Raw genomic sequence first — 22,882 nt, 5'->3', positions numbered from 1 at the left:
GAAGCATGGGATCATTTGCAGATGAAACATGAGGTACAAAAACACTGGAGGTTTCTTACAAGGGTCCTATCTTTCCTATCCAGCTGGTGCAGAGATTTTTGTTTGCTTGGTTTTGGTGTTTCCAACTCTGATTGCATAGAGAACCAGGAGCAGAGAAAGAGCAAAAATGAACTACACACACACACAAAGACACACAAAGACATGTGTGTGCACACCAACACTACAGGTCAAAGCACTAACAAATACTTTCTATGACATCTGCCACACTCAATCAGTTGTACCAATACTTCACACAGCAAAATAGGACAGGGACATCAAGACATTTTTCTTAGAAGTTACTGTCTAGATTCAGCAGAAACAAATTCACTGTAGTAGGACTTTTTTGATATGCAAAAATAACTGTTAGTGTTCCAAGGTCCCTTAGAGAGCAAAACAGTAGAACTAGGCTGTGCTGTTGGCTATCCACCTTCTCCACAAAACATTTTCAAGCTTGTTTATGTATTGAGCTTAAACCCAAAAAAGGGAACTTCTGCTTGCGAATCTAACTACTCAGGATGTGACTGTAGTTTTTCAATAATCATGTGACCTGCTTTAGCTTTTTTTTCAGACACTGCAGAAGAGCAAAATTCATGAAAACTTGAGTGAAACCACTCTGGTATCACAACTTCATAATGACCTTACTAACAAGCTGGATATCAGCACCAACAGCATTTCTTCTCTTACGTAAGTGATCTAACTTATTTGTTTTCCATTGTTTCTGAAAGCTTTTATTCCCGAGCTTGATGGGCTTATTTATTTCCCAGCTTAATTGTCTATATCTTCTGTAAAACTTTGTTTCTGGGGGAAAAATATTTGTTGAGCCAGAGGGGTATTTTGCTGAGTTTTCTAGCTGACGTTTCTTATTCCAGGTGCAAAGGGCTCAGCTGTGCACAATCCAGAAGACACGGTGAAGTTAAATGCCTGCAGCTTTGCAGATTAGATGTGCACCTGCTGAACACCTTGTTTAACACTTTGCTTCCTTCTCCCTGTCCAGGAAACAGTACTTCAGTAGAATTTGAGGGAAAACTGACCTGTGTGAGTGCTGGCTGCAAGCTGCTTTTGGACTCTATGACTCTCCCTTACTGAACTGCCAGAGTCCTGACTCACGTTGCTTCTTTCCAATTCTCTCTGCTGGCCCAAAGCAGGGCTTTCTCACAACCTGCTTCTTACTTCATTCTTATTCATCATCACTTTGTGCAGGGAAGAAGTGGGGCTCATGGTTAGGGAGCCTCAGCAGGGGTCACATGAACACTAACGGGGAGGGGGGAGCTGGCAGCAGTTCCAGGGGCTATTGCCGTCCCTGGAAGTTTGGTGAGGGGGCAGGCACCACCCTCTGGTGGCAAGCCTCAGCTTTTACCTAAGGAGCTCCTCCCATGCTACCCAGCTTCATGCAGACAGTCACGGAAAATCACCATCTCCACCTGGGGAATCCCACAGGAGCAGTTTGCCCCACCTGAGACATGCAGACCAGGTATTCCCGCTTGCACCCACTGGGAATCCGCTCCTGCCTCCCCTTCTGCAAAGCACAGATCTGCAGCAGGGCTCTACCCTGCCTCTGGGGTTCCCAGAGATTTGCTTCCTTTCCTACTTGCTGCCTCAATTACAAATGGCAGTGAGCTCCTGGCTGCTGCAAAGCCACAGGACCAGCCATTATCTGTTGCAATGAGGAGAAATGAGTTGTTGGAGGAAGGAAAAAAAGTCACATGGAAGCAGGAGGTAACAAGCAAAGGGACTACGGCAGATGCTGTGTACTTAGAAAGACAAGGCACACATTGCTGTTATGGCTGGTTTACAATACCTAATCCGGTGGGGAAATTGAGCTCTTCCTGCTCCCTGATTTCATGCATAAATTGCATTCGGCCCCATTTTCCTGGCCGAGCTGACCTCTGGGCAAGGCACAGCGTGAGCAGAGCTGTGTCGCAGAGAGCAGGGGCACAGCAGCGTGACACAGAAGCTGCTCTCTGCTTGGCTCGGCTCTGTGTGCAGCAAGGCCCGGGGAGGGCTGGCTCTGCCCGGTTACACCGGCATCACCGACTGGAGGCTGCCAGCCCAGTGAATCTATCTGCGGCTCCATCGCGTGCTCAGCAGCCCCACCTCGCAGCGGGTAACCACGGTGGCAGAGCCAGGCTCTGTTACAGAGCGATGATCCGCGTTGCAGAGCGATATTCTGTGTCACAGAGCGATACTCGGTGTCACAGAGCGATATTCTGTGTCACAGAGCGATGCTCCGCGTTGCAGAGCGATACTCGGCGTCACAGAGCGATACTCGGTGTCACAGAGCGATGCTCCGCGTTGCAGAGCGTTTGCAGCCGGCAGGGAGAGCTTCCCCTCCGGGAGCCCGGCTCCAGCCCGGCTCACCCAGCTCGGCTGCCCCGGCACGTTCTCCGTTCCTCCTTCTCTAGTGCCCCCACCTGTGAGCAGGGCCCATCCAGCCTGCGGGCTCCTCTGCCGGCTCTGCCAGCAGCACACTCACCGAGATGTTCCCCGGAGACGCAGCCCGGTGTCTCAGCAGTCTCCTGGTGCTGCCGGAGCAGGGGGCACATCCCCATCCTGTGCCAGCCGCACACCGTGCCCGAGCCAGCACACAGCACAGGGCAAACAGCACCAGCGCTGGCTTCGGGGCTCTTTGAAAAATGATCCACAAGTCACTCAAGCCTGGCTATCAAATTCATCTGCTAGGCTCTTCCACACGGGAGCAAGTACTCTGCAAGTCCAGAGGGTTTATTCAAGACGTGAGAGTTAGTCTAAACTCTCTAAAGAGAGAGTCAGAAATCCAGCACTGGGACTAGAGCACTGCAGAGTTTAGGCCATCATTTCTAACCCCCCCAAATGGGAGGTTTTTGTATGTCCCCAAAAGATCTAGATTGCAGATAAGATCAAGATCAAACAGAAAAACCTGTGTTTGAATTAGTTAATCCACCTATTTCCACCCAAGAAAAAACAGAAACAAATAGAATCCACCTAACATTGTCTTTGAAAGCAAATGGTATTTAAACAACATCCAGTAAATGATATTAAACCTTAATTAAAAGCATACTGCAAGAATGAATTGAAAATATTCTCTTTAGTCTTGTGGGTTTTCAGGAATTTCCCTCCCTTTTTAAAAAGAAACTAATAATTTAATCTCAATATATTAAACTGACCTACATAAAATATTCCATGTAAAATATTATTTCTGCCATAAAACACATAATCTGTCACTGGTTTAATTCCATTAGAAAGCATACATTAAGGTCTATGTATTATGATCATTAGGATAATAAAAGTAATACAATATCACTTTTATTATGCTTGAATTTAAAACATTTTTCATATGAGCACAAAGAATAATTAAGGGGATGGAAGAAAGGTGTTTTTTTTAAATTTATAATGAAATAAAATCACAGGCAAGAGCAAAGAGACTTGCTTTTAATATGGAAAAAACAGAAGCTATGCTTTTTGTGCCCACTGTGTAGCCTTAGAGCTTTTGGTGTTCTTTAAATTTCCTTATCTTTATAACTTTGATGTTGGTCATTCAGCATAGCCAGTATAAGCACAGATTCTCTACCCCTTACCACACCTCTTCTGAGAGTCATAGAGGTTTTGGAGAAAAAACATTTCTGCTTCTACAAAATAAGTTTCCAGACATTTTCATTATGTAGAAAAGTTTGGCAGAAAAAAAAAAAAAGAAAAAAAATTCTTTCACTTCTGAATTACAGTTCCTAAAATATATTTGCTTTAAAACTCAAGATTTTTTTTAGCTCTTCTCCAGATTTTTGAAGCTTGATTTGTAATTTATTAAAATTTGAGAACAGAAATGTGATTAATACCAGGAAAAAAAATGAATCTGTTGTAAGCCACCCAGTATGTCAGGTTTTATTTGGCATAACCCTGGAAGCCCCAGGGCCCACACTCAACTCAAGAGTTTTAGCAGTCTGAAAAGCAGACACAAGATTATTTCTTTGGTAAAGGTACCAAAATGCTTTGTTTTGTAATGTAAGGACAATGCTTCAAGCTTAAAAGTAGTCATGTTTCTAGCACCCATTTTAGTGGACAACAAATGAAAGTAAAGACCCCAAAACTTCAAGAAAATGAAATTCTTTCTCCACTAAACGTGGAGGGCGGGAGCTGGGACTTACAATGTTGGACACCTTAGGAGTAGGAAAACTGAGTGCATTTAAGACACTGAAATTCTGCTTGGGTTTCAGCCAAACAATACTCCCTCCCAATTCCTGCTCTGGTGGGGAATGCCAATGAAAAGATGATGCTGTGTGCAAAGCAGCTGTGTCCCCACCAGCACAGGCGCCCCTCGGACTGGCACCCTGGCCAAAGAGCAGTGAGCTCGTGCTGTGCCTGGAGCACCTGCAGAGGCAGGAGCTGAGCAGCACACAGGTGTGGAATGCAGGAGTCACATCTGCCTTTAGAGCCTTCTCATGGCCCAGCACCCCATGCAGCTGCACATCAGTTACAGCATTTGGAGCTGCTTGAAAAGGCCTCAGGGGAAATATCCTTCCACTGAAAAAACATTCAAGTGTACATTTTTAACAATTTCCTATAATAACCAAGCAACATTAAAACTAAACACGACTTCTCCTTTTTCTCACTTTTAAAAAATGCTGATTCTTTTTTCTTGCTGAAGTATGTGGGAATGAATTGTTTTCCTCAAAGCCACTCCATTCTGAAGGCCTGCACCCTCTGAGCATCAGGCACCATGGCTCAGTGGCTTCATGGAGTAGGGAAGAGCCAGGAGGTGTCCTTGTCATGAACAGGGAACTTGGTGTAGAACTCTCTGGAAAGGTTTGTTTCCAGCCTACAAAATTTGCTTGCAAGAGGAAAAGACTCCTCTCTGCCAGCAATAAATCACATTCAGAAGACTGGAACTCCAGGCAGGATCGAGATTCATGGGAAAAGGGGTGTTGGACTGTGCCATTTCCTCACTTATTAGTGTGTTTTATTAGCTTTAGTGCACCTGTAATCTTTTCCTTGATTTATAGCAGCTTCTCTTCTATAGAGCTCTCTGGCTTGCAGTGACAAAACCATGGAATGGAAACAGTGTAAGGCAACATAAAATTTTGGAATTGTATTTTCTCTTCTGGTTAAAAACTGACACATTTCTATGTGTGTGGCCACATTTCTAGGATGCCCTCATTAACTTGACTGATAACATTTCACTACTGCAGGAAGTCTCAGATTCTAGCCTAGGATTTATTAGCATATCCCCTTGGAAAAAGCCAGATATGGAATTCTGCCCAATGTCCTAACAGGCTAAAATATTTCCATTTCAGATTTTTGGAGAGCAAAGGTACATGCTTCTGGAAACCCAGAGGAGGAAATAGGTGAGTTCATGGTGGGATTTTCACTTCCAGGCAGTAAGTTAGAGGCAAAATAACAAAACTGAATGTCCTTGGAAGACTTTGTATAGTTTGTAGGTGTAGAAGATAATACTGTGAGTTTGTAGTTGCCTATGCTGCAGAGTCCTGTCATGTGACTGACTCTTCAAATTATGTGTATGAGGACAGAGCACGGGACCCAGATCCTGAACACAGGCAACCCCTGCCTGAGGTACAACCCTTGTGTACACAGTGTACAAATCACAACACATAGGTTACACTTTCAAATTCTCCTGCCTCCCAACAAAGACTTACAGAGGCAGAGCAGCTGGGCAAGGCAGGAGGTGAGGGACTGGGAGGTGGATATGTGCATGCAGCAATAACAATTTGGAAGGATGCAGATTGGCAAAGGAGTGTGGATGAGGGATTTTGCTTTTGAGGTAAAAGTAAAGCCCTGGCTCTAAAACTCAGCTGAGACCTGCACACACGGAAAGCTGAAGTTATTCATTATCATAAAACACCCTCGAGCCCCTTAGCCACAGGTTCACATGGCTTCCTTGTACCCAAGGATTTTAAAGAACAGACTCAGACTCTCCTCAGCCACCTACTCTGGCTCAGCATTTTTTTTTTTTTAGGGATGTGTTACATCTGAAACTCAGAGAATGTATTTATTATTTAAAGGTGTATACTCACTGAGTTGTTTTCACTATTTGCAGATTACACATATGTTATTGTAGGAGCTACTCTGGGAGCAGTTCTAGCAATCGGTTTTGTAGCAGTAATAATTTGCATGATCAAAGCCAAAATGATTGACAGTGTCTTTGAAGGTAAGAAAAAAATACTCCTGATCCCTTTTCCATAGATCTAGCTTTCCTCATCTTCTGATACAGCAGATTTGAGCTTGTGTTAGAACTGTGTATATACAACAGCTCTGATTTTCCTGTGAAGAACTGTTTAAAAAGGGTCTGAACTGCTGGACTGCCTAGAACTGCAGACTTACACTGCACTATAACCAAGTCTACTCTTTAACCTCAAAGCTGTTTCTCATGATACCCTAGGGATGTGCTACAACCAAACTCAAACCAGACAAAGGATTAGCTAAGACACAGGTCTGAGAAAATTGTCATGAGATATTCCTGCTTGAAGAATCAAGAAGGGCTTTAGGAAAGTTGCATGACACAACTAATATCCGAGTTTTGCCTCAGAAAGTTACAGCTAGTAAAGATCCAGCCATCCTATGTACTCCTGGTTGCCTCCTCACAAATTCTGTGGAGGCCTATCCCCACTCTGTTCCTTGTTTCTCAACTAACCACATTTTCCTCTTCTCACTTTAGAATCAGAAGGCAAAATGGATAGAAGGTAAGAGTCACTGTGTTTTCTGTTATGCACAACTTCTAATTTCTCTCTCTCTCATTATGCATGATGCTTCCCCATGTTGGAATGATTGCACATAACACACATGGTAAGCCTCTAGAGGTCTGGGATATCTAGTGAATCTACAGGGGGAAATGAATTTTCTTCAAACATCTTTTCAACATTTCAGAAACACACAAGAAAACCCAGCAGACTGAGATTATTTTTAAAATGAAAAATCCTTCAAACACTTGTGATGAAACTTCTTTTTTTTTTTGTTTGTACCATGTATAATAAGAGCAAACTCTAGGTAAATGGTTTTATCTAAGGTTACTGTGTCTGCATCTCAGTTCTGAAAATTTCCTTCACTCTGGGCCCTTATAAGTTAGGGTCATGCAGTAATCATTCCTGCTGGGAGGGATGCCTCTTTGCCCTTCCCCTTCCTCCCCCTTACCCAGAAACAGTAAGGCCATTTTAGGGTTTGAGCACCTGACCAGTTCACCAGCAGGAGAGCAGTGCCAGCCTTCTCAGGCAATGGCCCCTCTGCATCTCCCCCCAGGACAGGCAGAGGGGAAGGGATGTACAGCAGCAGAGGCTCTGGGCTGCCAGCTCTGTTGGCTCATGGTAACCTACAGATGTGGACACTTTTTTGTGTCCCTTGGAGACATTTTATAAGTCACTAAAAACCTCCAAACATCAATTAAAGAACATTCTCATCAAGGGAAGACAACTCAATCAGCTGTACTCTATGATTTCAGAAATGGCTTTTGGCCTCTCTCAGGGAGCTGGATAAAGAATGTCCCCACCACTGCCATTCCTCATAAAGAGAGCACAGCATATGTAAACACTGAATTGAACACTGAATTAAAGACCAAAGCAAGGACACCCTTTGCAGCAGCAGCTTCAGTGTTTTGTGTGCCTGACAGAGAAGGCCCCCAGTCCTGCAGCACGTATTATTTTCCCAGGGAGACACTCTTGCAGTGTAACTGGCACAAAAAGTTTTCGTTTTTTAGTAATAAACCATTCTCCGTCAAGACTCTGGCAATTTCTGTGGGTTAACCTGAAATAGATTAGGACTATGATAAGGTCAGAATAACAAACAGAGAATACCTGGCAAACTTTGTGATGCTTTCAGGACAGTGCAGACAGAGCAATGAATGGGAAAGTCATGAGGAAGAGCTAAGCCAGAACAGAAAAGCCAGAGTCAAGAGAAAAGAGAATAAAGGGATGAGAGGGACAAAGACAAGAAGAAACACAGAAGGCAGTGGTAGATTTACTGCCTGGGTGAAATGCAGACAGGATGATCTATGAACTGTTCCACAATGGACTTCTCTAGCTCTCTTTGCTGTTTATTATGTGTCATATTTTCCTTCAGAGACAGTCTGAACATTTATTACATCATCCTCTGATCTTTCTAGGGGAAGTGGCTGACTTTGTGGTGGCAGCAAAATTTAATGTCTTTATTGGTGACCTTACATTGACCTCTTTGATGTTTCCCTATCCCAGCCTACAGGCATTTTTTAATAGGTAGAGTGAAATTTCCAGTTTCATAACAAAATTCTGGTCTTAAGGCTGGAAGTGTGACACGATACAGAAATGTTTTTCCTTAGAGCCACTGACACTGACCAGTGAGAGAGACTCTAATTCCACAATCTTTTGGGGCAAAACTATTTATGTTAAAGATGACACTTTTATGGCTAAGTAGAAAAAACTTAGAAATCCACTGTCACTTCTTAACCAGTGCACTTCTCAATTCTGCTGTGGTAATCAGCAATATACTAGCAAATCTTTGTTCTCTTTCACTTCAGGACATCTATGTGTTACTCTGGGATTCCATAATGTTGGTAATAATCTGTGGAAACAGAATAGCCTTCTACTGGTTTTGAGGAAACCTCTGGCACTAAAAATACTACCAGAGCTATAGAAACATTTAAAAATGCCCCTAATTAACTAATACTTAGCAGGATTTATTTAGGTCACAAGAGACACATATGATAATTAGGTCTAAGTTGATTTTACCTACTTGCTTCAGTTCCCTAGGGAATTCTAATTCATGGAAGTTTTAGACCAGTGGTTAGTCCTAGAAAATGCTCTGATAAAGTGAAGCCTATTATCTGAAATCACCTGATTTATTCCAACCAACCATATAGCCATCCTGAATCCCTCAGGGAAAGGCAACCTGGAACCTGTTCAGTGTTAAGAGACACCATCCCTTTAGGACTGGAGAGGAGAACTGGCAACTCTTCTGCCAACAGCTTCATTTTCTGCTTGACCAGGGATGATTATTAATGCTTGTTCAGGAAAAAAATACTTAATCCCACTGATAGAACACTCAACCAAATTCACCTTCAGCCAAATTTTGTTTTAAATTTTACATCATTATTTCTACACATGCCACCAGCCACTCAGTATTTCCCTAGGTGGGAAATGCTCTGATTGCTGGGCATCACCCAGCATTGCACTTCCATAGCCAGTGGAGTTGCTCAGCCTCATACCAGCTGAAGGTCTTGATGCAGATAATCATCCTCAGTGTCAGAACCCCAATTAACTGGTACTGAACCCAACTGACCCCTTCCAAGAACAGACTTTCACTAAAATCAGGAAGTGTTTGAATGCATCCCCCTTGATAATTTCCAAAATACTTAAAACACATTTGTTTCGATCCCCACGTGCCACTGACAACTCATTGTGAAATAATTAACAGAATTTACCACTTTATTTAGTCAGGTACATAACATTAAGATTTAAACAATCAATTCACAGTGGGTTGCCCTTAAACTCAATGGGATATTTACTAATACTTGAGAAGAAAAAAGCTTGAGGCAAGATTCTGTCAGCCAACAAAACAGCAATTTATATGTCAACTGACAATTATTTAACGTCCTCTTTTTTAATTAATAGCTCATGTCAGTATCAAATGCCATCTTGGTGTAAGCTTGGTAAATTATAATGCCTAAAAATTTCATGCAAGTTTAATGTATTCATAAAAATGTCTGGGCACATTTAATGCTGGCAATATTTTGAGTTAACTACAGTGCATGTCAGCCAGATTTATTTTGACAGGAGACAAAGAAAGAGACATACAGAGACAAGGAGAAGGGTGGAAAGACAGAGAATGTTTACTAAAAAGGAAAAGGTACATATTTTAAACCTGCCACAAATGAATCTGTTGTCAACACATCCTGGCAACAGCACACACAAAATTCCCCATGCCATTCACTGGGTTCTAGAGGACTCCATGTAATTCACTCAGTAGAAAATCAGGTTCTAAATGCAATCCACAAGTTCTTCTGATGTTTTATGGAAGAGAGGAGGAGCGTGGGAGGTGCTTGCCAAGCACATTGGTGATTTTCTTTTCCTTTCCAAAGCCTCATCTAATACTCTCTTATATTTTCCCTCCTGACTTCTCAAGGACCAACTTCTTTTTACTTTGCTTCAGACTGTGCCTGAAAAACACAGGATACTTTTGAGAATTGTAACATTCTTTAGGTGAATGGAGCAGATCTTGGAATGTAACTGCACTTTGAAAGCCTCTAATATGTTCTAAAATTCACTAAAAACAGTGCCAGACATTGCATAGGAGGTGAAATTGTCCACTTTGAAAATATAAACAGCACAGATGGATGGCATGGAAAAGATTAGGTTTGGGCAAGTGTGTGCAGGTTTCAATGCTGAGGTGCAGTTTCTTCCAACTACCAGAACTGTGGCAGCCTAAACACCTGAACCAGGAGTCTTTTTTCCTGGCATTTTGTCATGTTCAGGTCTGTAGCCTGACAGGCAAGGACAGTGAACAAGATCTGATCTAAGAATATCATATCCTTCAAACAGGTTTAAAGTCAGATAGAAAGACAAACATCTTGTTTTGGAGATAAGAACAGTTCTTTCTGACCCAAACTTGGTCCCTAGCACTGTGAATTGCAGAATGTATAGTTCAACAAACAGGAAGCCAAAAACACACACACGGGTCCCATCACCTGCAAATGAGAGACACTGTCTGTCGAGTCACTGGACTCTGAGCTCACAAATAAACTTAACTGGAGATCTGGTTTTGATGCTGGAGTGGGTACTTGAGAAAACAACATATGGGAGTCCCTTGGAAAATGGTTCCAAAATTTACAAACCTAGTACATATACATTTGCATAAACAAAATGTCAATACCCATCCTGTGTTGAGGCAATAGTCACTGGTGAATAGAGTAATAAACTGTTTTTTCTTCCTATTTCTGTCCCTGCCCTGTCTAGCTGAACTTGTTCTTCTGAACAACCTTGGACAAGTCCCTGGCTCAGGTTACCCTTTCCATAAAATGAAATTAATCTTTTTATCACACACTTCAAAATCAAGGACATTAAGGTTTGCACTATGCTGGGGACAGCAGGCTTTAAAAAGCAGCAGTAAGGCACTCTGTAGGCTCTCAGCTCCCTTAGCACCATTCCTGGATTGAGGGAATACAGACACAAACAGCTCCTGAAAGACACTATATATATATATATATATATATATACACACACACACACACATATATATATATATATATATATATATATACACACACACACACATATACATACACTACACACATATGTATGGCACAAACTTCTAGGGTGAGATCAATTAATTAATTAAACCCATTCCAATGATCCAGCATACCTCGCTGATGCCAGCTCTGAGCCTGATGGGCAGAGCCACACTTCTGGCTATTTTTTGCTCCTCTGGCCACCCTCCACATTCCCTGGGAGGGCACCTGGCCCAGGGCGCCTGCTCTCCTCTCAGATCTGGGGACTGCCTTTGTGGTTGACCTTTTCACAGCTGTCAAACTGGGAAGAATCCCTACTCCTTCCTACCCTTCTGCACAACTGTTTGAGGCTAGTCTTGAACAGCTCTAAATAATTTGATTGTAAGAGTTGGTGCCAAACCTGCTGAGTCAGGAGAATGCTTTCCTGGTAATATTCAGACACCTGTCAGAGGCAATTCCTTCCACAGCCATCGTGGTCGCTGCTGGCAAACTTGCTGGTGCAAATGATTCCAGCACTGAACAAGTAATTCTACCCTTCCCTAGAGCTGCTGCAAGTCTGGATAAAAAAAAAAAAAAAAAAAAAAAGGTGAAATGCTTCTGGAAGAGTACCCTCTTCATCCCTGTCAGCAGGCACCCAGGGTAACTCAAATATTAGATGCCACTGAGCAAAGAGCCTCCTGCTCCCTGGCAGCACCCGTCTGCCAAACAAACTGAGGAGCTTTGTGTTGCCTAGGGCTTGTCACAGAAGTGACAACATGGGATTAGCTAGGAATGAAAGCTGCTATGATAGCTAAAGGACAGCTTAGAACCAACAGAAACCAAGGCCTCTGGACGCAAGAGACAAGAGTGCCAGGTGATAGTCAGACAAGAACAGCATCAAATTAGAGCTCCTGCATATTCCAGCTCACAGGTTTTTGTGTATCACATTGAATTTCTGCACACAAGTTCACACTAGACTTATGAAAAAAGAATCACCAATTTCAGATCCTAGGAACTTTTGTCAGTGCCATCTCAGAACATAAAATTATTCACAGATCCTTTTTTAAGATCATGTGTACAGTCTATCACATCATTTTATTTCAGTTCCCTGATCTCTTACTGTCCAAGAATTCTGCCTTGAATAACCTGTACTAAGTGTCAGCACAGCTGCTTGGTTTTCTCCTGACTGTTGCTTATAATCATCCACTCTCCATATTCCATGTGTACTCTCAGCCTGGTGTCAGAGAACAAATAGCAAGCTGAAAGAAATCAGTGAGTACCACAAAGTGATGCTGACTTCTGCTGCAGATGCTTGGGGATCTGTGGTGTACTTCTCAGCAGCTCACAGAAGTTTATGGGCTTAAAGGCTTTCCATATGGATTTAAATGGGGTTTAAAGACACTTTGCAGAGGCTCACAAAGTCAATGGAAAATTTGCATGGTCTTCTAAAGGAAAAACACAGAAAGCCACTCCCTGAAAAGTAATTAGGTTCTTGTGTGTGTTTCTGTGTGCATTAAAAGAAGCACCTGGCTGACTCCCAAATCTTATTTACTACACAGACATTGAAACACTTGTGCTGGCACAGGAGAGGTGGAAGCTGGGGATGAGAAGAATAACTAACCCTGTAGGCAGAAACAGACGATTTAAAGAGTTTGTGAGTGAGCTTCCATGACTCCCTGGAGGAGAGCAAAGGGTGTCCCATGTCTAGAGAAAGGCCTGCTTGACTTCCCCCTTCCCCAGCACAGCTGTATGTTCTGCTCAGGCAGTCACCCTTCTCTACTGTCTCAGGGAAGTGGCCCTGCCAAAAATCAATGTGGTAGAACATAAATATAATTTTCAGAGGTATCAGGCTGTTCAAGGACATCTGGCACAAGGGAAATGGTGAAATATTACAAGTGAGGTGCCAGGCTGGACTGTCCTGTCTTGCAGGAGCTGGCATTGTCAAAAATGGGAAGATTACCTGAGAGCACCAGTAAGACAGCCACTGTCTTGGGGTAACTTACTGATTACACTGGACTGTATGGAGGAGAGCATTGGCCTCCCAACCAATGTCTTATTTTCTCTTTTTATATGCAGAGAATTGAGTTAGGATTAGACCATTTAGGCATTCACTTAGGAGCTGCCCTTCCTAGCAATTCCCTGCCAGCTTCCTCTCCTGTGACACAGGCAGGAGAACCTTATGCAATTGCTGATTCACCTCAGTTAGCTCACATCACTTTGCACTGGCCTGTTCTGTATTGATCTGGAGTTAGAAGTGGGGAAAATACTGTATTTTTAAAATTGGCTACAGGTCCAGAAAGAATTTAGTGTAGCACTTCACAGGCTCAAGTGTTATATTTTGTGAAGAAATTTTTGACAAGTTCATAAGCCTATACCAGGTCCCTGGTTATGTTTTGAAATGCCTCTCCTTTCTGGGAAAGAGCTGCCACAAAATGTAACAAGCTGAAAAATATTATTGCACCACTGTTACCTCTTGGGCAGTGTCAGAGCTGTGTCACTAAAAGAAATTCCTTGTGTCTGCAAAGTGCTAGACTAGCACAGGTGAAGGAGGGCTGTGACAAGCCCCACACCTCCAGTGTGGTGAGCAGGCAAGCAGGCAGGTAGAGGTGAGCCTTTGTCCCTGCATTCCAGCAGACACCTTCCCTGGCTGGGAAGGAGTCTGCTGGAATGCAGGGACAAAGGCTTCCCTTGGAAGCTCCCAAGGGCTGGGCAAAGCAGGCAGATGGGAACTCAGCTGTGCTGCAGGCACTGCTCCCTTACAGAGCTGTGCTGGCTCACCCCAAACCAGAGAAAGAAATAAGGGAGGAAAAGCAGCAGAACAGAAAAAAATCCAGCCTATGTCTCACCACATGGTCTCCCATGGACTGTATGCTCAGGTCAGACTGGAAGGATGGGAATCAGAATTCTTACAGACAATAACAGGGCAGTGAATCCCCTGTGAACAGAAAATTTTGGCAGAGCGTTCTAAAAGCCACGAGTGGCAAAATTCCTCTCAGAGAAGGAGAAAAGGCTGAGGCAAATTATGTGAAACGTGGATTGTGCCTGCCCACCAAATCTCCTGGGACATTTTTCTTCAGCAAAGACAGCAGAAAATACTGAAGTAGTATTGTAGGAATGGGACTACGATAAAGTTCATTTCCCTGTGGAGTCGTGAGGTTCAATATAAACAACTCGAGGGCTGCCAGACAAGATCCTGTTCCCAAGCACTGACACTAGATGGAGCAAAACTGAATAAAAGATTTAGAGCAGTGAAGAAAAAAAATGAAAAAGTTCCTGCATTTCTGCAACTCTAAGGCGTTACTCATTTGAATTCTCACCTTTGATTATGGCTCTGAGTGTCAGAATTAATAGCTCGCTCTTTCCACTTTGCAGGTCAAACATGGGACCAAGCCAAAACAGGTATGTCTGGGGGAAGGGGGTGCTGGTGGCACAGGGAGGTGGAGCCACAGTACTGGGCAGATCCAAAGCTCTAGAGACACATCCACCTGGGGAAAGGTGACCCAGCAACAAAGGCTGTGGGGTTACCCTGAGTTACTGACAGCCTGGCTGTGCTGGGCACTCTGCACAGGCTAGGGCAGGGCATTTCCCAGGGGTTCACCTGGAGCTCCCTGGCAGAGGCTCATCACAAGGCTGGCTGCCCTGTGCAGCTGCCCCACAGCAGCAGGCACTCCAGGGAATAAACTCCTGGGAAGATGCAGCCACAAAAGGGATCCAGGAGCTGCTCAGCTGCTCCCACCCTGTGAAAAGGCAACAGTGGGAAGCACCCCAAATGACAATAGTCCAGTGTCTGCAATGCAGGGAGCCCCGGGATGCTTCCTGGAAAATTCACGGCTTGCTGCTAGGGGATTCCTACCTGGCAAGGGGGCAAGGGCATTGGAAGTCACTACCAGGGATTCCAGGTGACAAGGGCACCTGGAAGGCACCACAACAGCCACAAGCATACGTTTGTTCTGTTGATTCACCTAAGAAAAAGAGATGCTTCCAAAGGTACAAAGACACATCTACTAAAAGAAAAGTTAAGTGAAAGGAACTTCATGAAAGTAACTCCAGCATCTCCATTAATAACTTTCTAGAATTTCTGTGGTTTTTATCTGAGTATCTCCCAGCTCAGCTTTTACAATGATGTTTAACCTGGCATAATCCAGGTAAAACCAAAGCCAGAGAGTTATTGTTAACTGCAATTTTTCTTTCTTTTCAGAGATGACAGCAATGCAATAAGAAACCAAAGTACAAGAGATCAATAACCCTTTTGCAATCAACAGTTACCTGGCCTGAGGATCAATAGGAGTCTCTTGTGCACAGGCAGAAATCCTTCCCATACCAATCCTTTTCTTTGTTCTTTAGTTGAAAGGCTGATTGATTGTTTACAGGAAGAGCTCATAGTGCAGCTAACTTCAATCACCTACACTCAAAAGGCCTGCAATCCCCCTCAGCCTGTCTGTGAAGGAGATGTGTGAGGAAAATAAAATAGATGAGCTCTGCTCACTAATAGATCCTCTTTATTCTGTGATAAGTATATGATTGATTTCTAAAGTCTGTTAAATACCAGGTAATCAGAAAGGTGGCAATATAATTCAGCAGCAGAATTCATGGTCACACCCATATTTCAAGAGAAGTAACTTGATAACTTGAAAAATCATTCATTCGAGGTTAGAACAAAATCAGACTTCTCATTTATTTCAGGAAATACATGTTTTGTGTTAGTAAGAAAACATTTCATTAATTTAAAGTTTTAATTTTTAGATCTAGAACTGAGGTCTTTTGTAGGTATTAGTGATGATTTCAACCATTTAAAATTAATTGCAGCCATTTAAAATTAAAAATTCCTTTTTGAAATAATGTTTTTCATGTTTTGTTGACACTTCATGTCAACACTGTACAAACAAGCTAATCTGTTATTTCCATAATTTCCCTATCCCTATTTTTTTAGTATAAAACAATGCACTAAATTCAGTCAGTGAATAATTTCAGTTTCCCAGCACCTTCATTCTTGTTCTAGCCTTATATGTTCTGGTGGACTTGATTACATCAAAATTGTTTTGCCTGGCTCCAATTTCAAGCTTCTTACAGTGGGAGTGATAAGAGGAAAAATTAGAGGTTTGTTTCAGAACAATGAGAGTAGGTTAAATAATTTAAAATAATTTAAGCCCAAGTTATTCTGTAAACATTTCCCAACTTTTACTAATGCTTTGAGTTGGTGGCTCTGGTCTCAGTTCAGAAAATAATGCTGCAGATTCTATTCTGTTTAATCCTCATCTTTCAAGAATGCTGTGTATAACATATATTGTCATCACAAGGTACAAGGAAACAGGGAGATTTTTGTATTTCAACCCAGGTTTTCTTTCACCTTGTGAAGACAGGGCAGCCAATGTCAGCTGTGGGAGCTTTGGGAACTCTTGGCCAGCATCCTCTGCTATTCCTACAGCTTCTCTCAGAAACCCAGCAGAACTTCAAGGCTTGGGGGCCTCAGGTAGATGGCATTCCCAACTAAATTAAGCAGTATCCCAATATTTCACAGGCAGAGCTTTATGTTGTAGCATTACAGGATGACTCCAAACAGGAGGTTACACTATTTTATTGCAACTTGCCATTATCCAGAACCAAAGACCACAACCTGTAAATAGAAAGGATCTTCACAACCTTTTAGCTCAAACCAATGTCTATAGGCATATGGGTTTTTTAAATCTCTCACCTCAAATATATTCTTAAGGGTCACTTTTGTACCTGATTCTGCTCTCAGTGTGGCAGATCATAATAAAAATAATAAATAAAGTTCTTTCTAGCTCTCCACTAATATAAGAGATTTAATCCAACTTAAAAAACCAACCAACCAACCAACCAACCAACCAACCAACCAATCAACCAACCAACCAATCAACCAACCAACCAACCAACCAACCAACCAACCAACCAACCAACCAACCAACCAACCAACCAACCAACCAACCAACCAACCAAAAAAAGTAATTGTAAGACTGAAGTCCAACCTAGAAATTCTGTGTGTTATTAAGAAATATCACTCAGAAAAATCATGGAGACCAGGGCCTCCTATCCAGTAACCAACTTTCAGATCAGGCAGAGCTGATGTGCTGAGTCAGGGAATTAGAGGAAACATGCTGTTAGAGCATAAGGGCAGCTATAACAGAATTTTGTTTTTATAAAGAATAAGTTACTGTACTACTTGTAATTAACTGAAGGGATTTCAATATGGGCATTTTTTGACTTTCACAAAGCAGGTCATTTGTCACATTTGCAAAGGAAACTGGACAGTAATTCTTCCACGTGTTTTGAACAACAAAATGTAAAATTTATTTTGAGAGAAGGATGATATATTGGAATATTTTCCCTGGTTTCCTAGGTGTCTGTTACCCATTTCAGTAACACTGCAGTTCATTAGCAGCATTTGCCAACAGATAAACTAAAGCAGTAATGTGATACTTGTAAGTAATTTTGTGTACATGTGTAAGTGAATAAAGGCTCTTGTAAGGTATCTGCTAATTGATTTGCTTCCTGTATTATCATTTTAATTAAGACTTGGAACAGAAGAGAGAGAATGTGGTCAGGGAGGAAAGCTATCACCTTCTCTTATTTGTGTGAACAAATGTTTCAGTACACATCATTTCAGTACACTGTGGGAAATAAAGATGAAAATAAACAAGAAATGCTAAGTTACAAGCAGTAGAGGAGAAAGGCCTGGAGAATTAAGGTTGGTAATCTTGATCAGGCAAATGTGCTGGGGCAGTGAACAGATTATTATTTCTCAAAACCTTTTGGTGTGTGCCTTGGCTCCCTGGGAATGGGAGAAGGATGAGCAGTACTGAGACAAGACAGCTGGGCACAAGGGACCCTCAGAGGCTCCTTGTGTCTGCTGTCACTGAGAGCTTTGGGCACACTTGGGCACACAGGGCTGCAGTATTTTGCCACCTCAGGGAGTTTCCTACAAGCTGCTTTACCAGCACCACTCGGAGCAACAGCAGCTCCTAAATTCAGGCCAAACTGTACAGCAGTGCTTGGAAATAATCAGTGAAGGAAAACTAAATGAAAGAGGAACATCTGGGAGGCATTCAGTCGAAAGACCAAACAAAAGACACTATAAGTTCCACCAATTTTTGGTGAAGGATTCAGCCCAGGCAGTCAGCATCCAGCACCTACCTGCACTCACCTGTTTGCCTGTCCAGCACAGGTTATGCCTGTCCATGCTCAGCACCCCCTGCTCTCCCTGAGCTCATGGGCATTCCCCTGAATGGAAGCATTGGGAAGCTCCTTGCAGTCAGGGCTTGGACACATGCCCCAGCATGTCATGCTGGACCTCAGCCCCTTCACAGCAAATGCCCAGCAACAAAATGATGCTGGTGAATAGAGTTATTCAGAAGAGCAGAGAGTTGTAGGCACAAGAAGTGAGCTAAGAGGTGCAGGCACAGCATGCATTTCTAAAGAGATAACAACACAGCTTTGGCTTTAATTACAATGCAAGAACCACAGCAACAGTGAGATCATTCAAGTCAATTCCTTCTGCCAGCTGCATCAGTGTAAATCAAAACTGACTGCAGGAGTCACACAGCTTGGTGCAGCCCTTGTTCACATGATAATAAATCAGGCAAAAATCCACTGGAATCAGCACAGCTGCATGGGAACTAAAAAGGTGCCTGTGGGTGGAGTCCTGGAAATCAGACCCAAGTGATATAAATCCACTCTAAAAAGTATGAGGAAGAGGAGAATCTGATTCAGCTCCTCCCAATTAGAAAGGATGACAAATATCAATGGTCAAAACATTTGCAATATGAATTTTTTTTTGGCTTCTCTCGTGCCTGTAAATGAAAACTCCTATCATTTTAGTCAGGAATATTTTTTCTGTTTCTCACAACTGCACTTAATCAAATAAAAAAGATTATTAAAATTCTTTGACTCGCCAAGCAAATACGGGAAAACAGGAAAACACAAGCAAAGAAAGTACCTAACTAGCAGACCTGATAAAGAAAGGATGTTTATACTATACAAATAGGACCTGTAGTGGCTTCAAACTTCTGAAAATTTCTCTCATTACACACAAGGAATATTACAATAGTCAGCCAAGGTCTGACAGAGGTCCATCTTCTCTGATAGTATCTTCGTCCCAGTAAACATCTGGATGAAGCCCAAGAGCACTGCAAGCATGTGCCAATGATCTCCTAAAAGACCCTACTACCCTACAGCAAACTTCTGCTTGGTGTCACTAAGCCAAAAGTGTTGAATTTATTGTTTTCTGGTGTATTTTTCTTCCCTTGTCAGAAGTAGTTAATTGCACAGACACTATATAGTTACACATAAAAATTTCACAAAGGCCTTTGTCCTCCCTATCGGTACAGCAGTGAATTTGTACAAATTTTCATGCTAGCTCATCATGAAAGCAATTCACATAGTCCTAAGAAGGCATGCTCACTCTTAACCAAGAGGGGAAATGAGATACGGAGCAGCCCAAGTGCTGCAGCAAAGGCCAGCGCAGGATCAGCAGAGCAAAGAGCACAGACAAAGTTTTCCAAGTTCAACATTTTGAGCTACCTAGTAGACCATCATTCTTCTCTGCTACTGCCTCCAACAAAAATGCTGCTTTTGGAATGGTTAGGTGTTAAGTATTTCACCTTATTGAATATATATGGTTTCAATTCTCATATTTCTGGCTTTAATTCCTAGACAAACCTTGTGTTTCACTGACAGCTGCACAAAGGGAGCCTCAGCAAAGTCAGTGACATTACACTGGCCTTGAACACTGTGAGCTAATAACAAGCCCAAATGCATTGTAAGCAAAGTGGCACACACTCTGTCTTCTGCATCCAGACAATGTACTTCTCGTGTTCCCTGGCCCATGCCCTCTCTCTCCATGCCATAATCCACAGGCTGCTGGCAGGATGCATGTGGGGTCATTTGCACCCCTCACACCCCTGCTGATGGGGATCTGTCCTGATGCAGACAATCCAAAAGCCTTTCCTTTACAGATCAGAGCCTATCCAGCACTATCAGAAATCTTCCTCAGTCAATGGGCAATTAAAATAATTACCTTTAATCCTATTCTTCAATTACTCCACAGTACCAAGGGAGGACTTGGAGGGCTGGGACCAGATGCAAGCATATTCTGTTGTGATTAAAACTGACTGAAATGCTCCAATGAATATAAACCACTGACTATTCACCTGTTTTGGGAACAACCCCTGTATGTTTTAAGCTGCTTCATGTTTAAACTCATTAGAGTGACACCAGGGAAGCAACAGAAAGTTGTGCTGAGAGCCCGAGGGCTCCTGAAGGGACGACTTCAAAGGAGCTGCTACCTTGAAATGCATGCAAAGCAGAAAGTAGCTACTCAGAAGAAAAGGCCACTGAGTGCTCCTTCCTGCCAAAGGGATGCAGTGCCCAAAATAGAGCTGGAATGGCTCTCAGGTACCTCAGGGGGTCCTGGTGTGAGGAGATGACTGGATGTCTGTGGTATGGGACTGTGGACAGTGGTAGGTTCACAGGGACTTGGCTGGGGATGCCTGGGAAATTGTTTTTTCTTACAGGCCAATTGATGATATAAAGGACAACTAAATATGACAGAGAACCAGCTGATGTTGGGAAGGGGTAAAAAAGTGATTGCAGAGGAAAAGGCAGAACATGTGAACTTATACTTGCATCAAATCATTGTTTTAGCAGTTAGAACAACAGGAAAAGCAGAGTGGTGACTTTGCACTATCTGATACTACGCTTGAGACACTAAGCCTTCAAGTCATGTGGCTGTGGCAACACCCACTATAATTTTAAATATACCTTACTTTTGAGCGCTTTAATAAATAATGCAGATTTAATTCATAACATTTTCCAAATAATGTTAATGAGACAATAACTCAAATCTAGTTCCTATTACAGCATGATCTACATGTACATGTAGTGCAAATGGAAAATTATTCTCAAACCCATGTGATGTAATATCAACATAACCAATAAACTTTTGATCCAGATCCAACACCTGCCAGGCTTTTCAAACAAGATGACAAAGCTGTGACAGGACCTTCTGTGTGAATCATAATTGCCTTCCTACCATGACTAAAGGAAAATTAAAAATGCATCTCATGTTGTTGATTATTCAGTAGAAACCATTCAGTGACCTAAAAGCAAGTGGTTTTCCAGGCATCCTTCTTGGGGAGGTGATGTTATTGATCAGAATCGGGCTGAGGCTTTGAGCATGTCAGGGAAAGGAGCAAAGGGTGGCAGCAAGGCTCATCTCCAGCAGCAGCAGGAACAGCAGCAGCAAAGAGACCATACAAGGATCAGGGTGAATCCAGAGGTGGCACCTAGACCCAAACCAAATAACAGCTGCTAGTTCTGTGCTCCCAAGCCTTCCTACTATTATCTATTATCTTCTCCTGCATAATTTATCATAATCTCTGAATCATAAGGCCAATTAATCATGCTTCAGAAAAAATGAGATTTCTCACAAGGAGATTATCTGTCTCTGACAAACAAGAGATAATTCAATTAGCTTTCTTTTCTAAACATTTAGTAACTGGTTTTGGTAAATTAGTCCTTTTCGTAATTTAGCTATAATTTAGGAAGATTTAATATGTCATTAGGCACACCAAATTCTGTGTTAATATAACATTATGGCTGAGATTTTAATTGCCCCAGAGTCAGGAACTGTATACATAAATGGCTTGATTCCCACATGGAAGCAGCTGATAGGAAATATATAGAGCTCCACAGAAATTCTCCTTAAAATCCCTTCTTTTAGTTAAACACATGCTTAAGGACTCTGGAGAATAGAAGGCTTTCTCTAACTTGGGTAAGGACTCCAAGAATTCAGTGTAAAAGACAAATATTCACATATTTATTTGCAGAATTTCTACACACTACAGGAATGTATGAATTTAACTTGGATTTAACCCTCTTCACAGTTCCTGAAGTTCTTGTTTCCTATCCTGCAATTTCCTGGGAAAATCCCAGTATCTAACAGTAGTACCTGGCTGTGGCCTGTTTGATGGGAATTTCTTCTGTTTCATTCTGGAAGCAGGCCTTTCAGTCCTTTTGGACATTGCCAATTGTTACTAATGCAATGGCATTAAAGAAGTCGATGCAACTGAGCAGCGAGAGTAAAAATCAGCGTCTTTCGTGCTGGGGAAAATCAAGAGAAAATCAAAGCAATTGAGTTGTATGGATGTTAAAAGGCCTAAGTGGAGAAGCAGATTTCAAAGCAATGTTAATTGCTCTACCCCAGCAGGGTCAGCCAGGCTTTGCCTGAGCTGAAAGTGAAGAGTCAGTTAAAGCGGACTGGTCCCCACGCACTGCTGGATGCAGCCCAGCCATTCCTGGCTGGTCCCTGGAACAGCTGAGCTGGCTATTTCCCAGTATACTGAGTAGTAACCTGCCCAGGGCAGATCCTTTCAGAGCTCTTATTTGACTGGATGGATCCACCAAAAAGTGCTATGATTTGGAGAATCTCTTATTTCAGAGAATTTTGGAGCTCAGTGCTCCCTTCGGTGGCAGCCTCCTGCCACCATTTGAACAGATTTGCCAATTTCTATCAGAACTTGATAAAAGAGCAGAAGCCTCCAAGACATTTACATTCCAGCATGCTTCATGAAGGGGAACAGGTAGAAAAAGAGGACTCAAAACCCCATTTTCAAGCTTTTTCCCAGACTGAGGCCTTCTCTAGATCTCTCCTTGCAGGTTCCCTGATGCCTT

General features: G+C 42.5%; 1 protein-coding gene across 1 annotated transcript; it reads left to right on the top strand.

Moving 5' to 3' along the window:
* The first annotated feature begins 602 nt into the window (after positions 1 to 602).
* TMEM273 (transmembrane protein 273) lies at positions 603 to 17,684 on the top strand. Its single transcript, XM_009087329.4, has 6 exons — positions 603 to 723; positions 5,304 to 5,354; positions 6,065 to 6,175; positions 6,683 to 6,707; positions 14,567 to 14,593; positions 15,393 to 17,684. The coding sequence occupies exons 1-6, from the start codon at positions 672 to 674 to the stop codon at positions 15,436 to 15,438; spliced, it is 312 nt and encodes a 103-aa protein (XP_009085577.2). The 5' UTR covers positions 603 to 671; the 3' UTR covers positions 15,439 to 17,684.
* Positions 17,685 to 22,882: the final 5,198 nt, after the last annotated feature.

The sequence above is a fragment of the Serinus canaria genome, chromosome 6 (genome assembly GCF_022539315.1).
Source record: "Serinus canaria isolate serCan28SL12 chromosome 6, serCan2020, whole genome shotgun sequence".
Taxonomy (NCBI): Eukaryota; Metazoa; Chordata; class Aves; order Passeriformes; family Fringillidae; genus Serinus; species Serinus canaria.
The sequence above is the reverse complement of the archived record's forward strand: the minus strand, read 5'-3'. Positions and strand labels throughout refer to the sequence as shown.

Bases quoted from the DNA above. Each gene is read 5' to 3' on its own strand.
- TMEM273 (XM_009087329.4), top strand. From the start codon at position 672: ATGACCTTACTAACAAGCTGGATATCAGCACCAACAGCATTTCTTCTC. The intron at 724-5,303 runs GTAAGTGATCTA...TTTCCATTTCAG, and splicing joins AACAGCATTTCTTCTCTTAC to ATTTTTGGAGAGCAAAGGTA. The intron at 6,176-6,682 runs GTAAGAAAAAAA...TTCTCACTTTAG, and splicing joins GATTGACAGTGTCTTTGAAG to AATCAGAAGGCAAAATGGAT.